The sequence below is a fragment of the Neophocaena asiaeorientalis genome, unplaced genomic scaffold (genome assembly GCF_003031525.2).
Source record: "Neophocaena asiaeorientalis asiaeorientalis breed wild unplaced genomic scaffold, Neophocaena_asiaeorientalis_V1.1 scaffold20, whole genome shotgun sequence".
NCBI lineage: Eukaryota > Metazoa > Chordata > Mammalia > Artiodactyla > Phocoenidae > Neophocaena > Neophocaena asiaeorientalis.
Genome location: NW_020173387.1, coordinates 573483 through 577973, shown reverse-complemented (window position 1 = coordinate 577973; position 4491 = coordinate 573483). Strand labels below are relative to the sequence as shown.

At 46.1% G+C, this 4491-nt stretch overlaps 1 protein-coding gene and 1 non-coding gene across 2 annotated transcripts in view; both read right to left on the bottom strand.

The window, feature by feature from the left end:
• PCYT1B (phosphate cytidylyltransferase 1B, choline) overlaps positions 1–4491 on the bottom strand; it is a 125130-nt gene that overhangs the window by 42512 nt on the left and 78127 nt on the right. Inside the window, exon 5 of the mRNA XM_024746624.1 lies at positions 3827–3905. Within this exon, the coding sequence (XP_024602392.1) occupies positions 3827–3905 (79 nt within the window). The remainder of the gene's footprint in view (positions 1–3826; positions 3906–4491) is intronic.
• On the bottom strand, positions 4356–4428 carry TRNAA-UGC (transfer RNA alanine (anticodon UGC)). The gene has a single exon. It is a non-coding gene; the product is annotated as a tRNA-Ala (tRNA).

The window sequence follows — 4491 nt, the reverse complement described above, 5'->3', positions numbered from 1 at the left end:
ACCCAGTTGTCCTTCCCCCGCAAGAGAGCTGTTCCTGGCACCCCCCCGCCTCCGAGTGGCATCTGGCTCCCTGTGACGCACGGAATGAAGCCTAAACCACTCGTCCTGCCAGTTTTTCTCTCCGCCGCCACCTCCACGCGCCCTCTACCACATGAACATTGTTGATTTTCTCCAAACACGCTGCACTTCCTCATATACCCCCACCTTTGGACACACCTCCCGTGCCTGCTATATATAGCAGGCTTCTAATATTTTGGTGTAATTATTTCTATCTGGCTCTGCTCTCTGTCAAGGGTGAGGGCCGTCTTATTCATCTTTGTATCCCATTTTCCCACCAACAATAGCAGGCTTGTGGATGCACTCAGCGGTTCGTGTGTTAACCGAGAGTCAAAACCATCCAAAGACGGAATGGGCTGCCTTGGGAGAGAGGAAGCTCCCCCTCGTGGGAGACGTGCAAGCATCAGTTCTACCTGGATCTGGCGGTGATGCCAAAGAGGAGGTAGACGACTGGGTGAGTGACCCTTAGGAGCCCATTCTACCTTCAGAGTCTGAAGGTCCCTGAATACCAGGAAAAGGCTGTAGCGGCAGCAGGCTGAGGGTGAAGGATGGTGGGACCAATGGGTGGAGTTCCAGTGGCCTCCAGGAAGGGGAAAGATGGCTCTGATGCAAGTACCAGCAATGGGGGCAGCTCAAATATAAAGTGGCGTGTATTCGACTTCTTGAAATCCCTAAGTAAGGCATATGGTAACTCACTAAACTACAGTATCTGTACCGTGCCAGATGATGGCTTAATGTATGTAGGAAAGTATGCATGGATGCACCTACAGTACCTATAGATGACATGTATGGTAGAAAATAAAATAGCAGAAAATAAATTAAGCCATTAAAAATCTACTTCTGCACCTACCTTTAGCTAAAATACCAATTCCAGCCCATCCCTTCCTCAAACTCTTCCTCGCTCCAAGATTCTCAGGCAGCAACAGGCTTATGGGAAGTTTATGGAAGGTGGTCTGATGAAGGAAGATGGATGGAGAAGCTAAGGAATTCACGTTACCGTACTGCCTCCTCAACCTTGGACAGCTCCACTTATAGAGTCAGAAAAACCATATCCGATCCTGTAAGAGGGTAGAAGTAATTACCTTTGCCCCAGCTGTCTTTTTAAGTAATCCAAATGGATATAATCTGGGGAGGCTGGGTATTTTAAAATCCCAGCAATGACTATTCTGTTTCCTGGTGATTATTTGAAGCCCTGTGACATTGACGGAAAACCTCAGCTCAGGAAAATGATGAGTATTGGGTAGAGCCGAGACTATTTTTCCATTATACATTTGCCCCAAAGAGCACCTATAATTTGTGAGTTTTTGCCTGTTATAAAGTAGAGCAAAAAAGATGCAAATTCATAGATATAATTTTGAAGATCTTTCAGATCATGGAAGCCCCCACAGTCATTTTTGAAATAAGTCACAGAGTGAGCCCTTCCATCTTTCACTGAGATTTTGTTGGGCTGTGAGGCTAAGATGGTTTGGAGTAATTCAGCACTTGTCATTAGCATCTCCTTCAATAAAGAGGTGTGCGAGGAACTCAGAGGCCAAGATACCAGTGAAAAGCCAACAAATTGGATGAAAGGTCCATATCATTCAGGCCAAAATATCACCCTTACCTCTAAATAATATAAACCATTCCACAAGACAGAAGCGTGTGCCCGAATTATCTGGGTAAATGGCTCCATTCCCCGTTTCCATATGCGAAGAGTGTCTGCCTCTGAAGAGGGCGGGGGCTGTGCTGAATCATGCCCCAGGGAGAGGGTGCATGTCTGGGTTCGCTCCTCAGCTGGGCCCTGACCAAGATGCTCAGAGGAAGGGCATTCCAAGCCCAGAGAACAGCTGGAGGAAAGGTATAAAGCGGGGGTGTGTCTGGAAACCAGGACAGATTCTGTGTACCTGGAGTGTAGAGCATGTGTGTGGAAGGCAGAGTACAGAGATGAGGCTGGTGAGACAGGGAGAGAAACCCAGTAACAAAACTCAGGAGCAGGGACTTCCCTGGTGGCCCAGTGGTTAAGACTCTGCACTGCCAATGCAGTGAGCACGGGTTCGATCCCTGGTCAGGGAACTAAGATCTCACATGCCCCATGGGGCGGCCAAAAGATATCAAGAAAAAAAAAACACACACAAAAAAACCAAAGGTCCCAGAAGTGTCCCAGAAATGGAAGCAAAGACAAGAGCGTCTAAGCAAAGAATACGGTCAGCAGTGTCGTTATGCCCAGAGCGGGGACTGAGCTAAGGCCGCTGGATTGGGTGGTCCAAAGGGCATCTGAGAACTGAGCTAAGATGGGACAGAAGTCAGACTGCAGGTGACTGAGGAATGACAGCTGCCACTAAGAGGAGGACCAAGCAAGGATGTCCGTGAAGGTAGAGGCAGGAGGGAGGGCAGAAGGAAAGATCTGGGTTTATTTGTTTTTGTAAACTTCCACGTAAGCTGGTAAGAAACTACTGGAGAGTGAGAAGCTTGGATCACAATGGGAGGAAGAATAAAAGAAAACATGCTCCAGGGAAGGGAGAAGGTAAGTTCAGATAAGAGGTCAGCCTGAGACAGAAAACATACCCCTCTTCCTCTGGATGCAGTAGAGGAAGCAAGGATGCAAGGACGCAAGGAGTTATGGGTAAATCAGGGCAGGAAGGGGAAAAAGAGGAGGTAAATGTTACCAAGGAGCAACTGAGCATCCCACTGAGGCTAGAAACCACAGATCTTCTATGATGCCCAGGAGCGATTTCCCTGTAGTCAGAGCAGCGTAGGAGTACGAAGAGTACTTGATGAAGGAATTAATTCCGGGGAGCCCACAATGGGAGGAAACCTCCCTCTTTCCAGTCCCCCAGTAAGTCCCTGGGGCCAACCAGACTCTCTGACCTGAAGAGAAATGCCTAGTGACAAATGGGACGACTTCCAAAGCTCACGCACCATGTCTGCCTTCCATGACATCAGTTAACTGTTATCAGGAGGAAACAGGTGGCCGAGGAATGACAGTTGCCACTAATTTTTACTTGACTACCACAAATATTTATCCATTCTTTCTTTCTTTTTATTTTTTTTTTTGGCCTCTGCATGTGGTACCTGAGGATATTATTATCATGTGACAGGATGACCTATGGCAGGACTGGACTTGGGAGATGAGGAGTCCAGATCCTTAATTAGCCAGTTATCTGTATTCTTCTGGAAGGAACTTTCTTGGGAACATAGAGTAATTTCATTGTTAATGAGGAAAATGATTGCCCTTTAAACAACAGTGTCCGGGGAGGGGGATAAACTAGGAGTTTGGGATTAGCAGACACACTCCTGTATATAAAACAGATAAACAACAAGGTCCTACTGTATAGCACAGGGAACTATATTTAATATCTTGTAATAATCTATAATGGAAAAGAATATTAAAAAGAATATATATATGTGTGTGTATATGTGTGTGTGTGTATATAACTGAATCACTTTGCTGTACACCAGAAACTAACACAACACTGTAAATCAATTATACTCCAATTAAAAAAATAAACAGGGTCCTGTGATTTTAGGTCGTGTGATGAACTCTAAAATCGAGCCTGAAACCCAAAGTTGAGTACTTTGGTGCTCAGGTTAATTTCTATATAAATACCTAACTGGTGTCTGTGCCACAGCTGAGCCTTAGCACATGTCAACAGAGGCTTGCAGAGGCTACTTGGGAGACACGTGAAACGCCAGCGCCTTGTACGTATATGCTGCAGGCCCAGGGCAGACGTCTCGTATTAGCCCTGATCACTATGCCGCAGGGGACAGGTGAGCACAGGACGACCCTCACCTGCTTCCTTTATATGCTTGTAAACATCATCAGAGCCAGCAGAGGAGTACGGAATGTCATCGTGGGCCACAAAGTCAATCTGTTGGAGAGAGAGGAGAGTGACATCAACACCGGGATGGGGCTGCATGTCTGCAATTTGAAAATACATATTTTTTTTAGAACAAAGTAGTTGTAATTAAGCAGTTGAAATGAGCAGTTTAGAAGGCAGACTTGAATCCTTGACTGAAAGGTATTTCCAACTGTCTCTGTTTCCACGAGCTGATGGGAACTAGATTGGTTTCTCTCTTTTGCTGGTCCCTCTTTTCTCACCTCTGACAGTAGATGTTTTTGGCCTTCTGTTCTTCTGCCTCTAAAATCTCTCCTTCAGACAATTCACTCATTCTTCAGATTTTAATCGCCTCTGCTATGAGGAGCCCAAATCCTCATTTCCTGTCCCACTGATGGCAATAGGCCCAGCCTCACATTTAAGACATATTTTATTTTATTTATTTATTTTTTTGTCCGTGCCACGCGGCCTGCAGGATCCTAGTTCCCCAACCAGGGATCGAACCCGTGCCCCCTGCGGTGCAAGCACAGAGTCCTAACCACTGGACCACCAGGGAATTCCCCCACTTAAGTCAGATTTTATATTGTAGAAATGAATTCACGTCTCTCTTCCCCTTTGA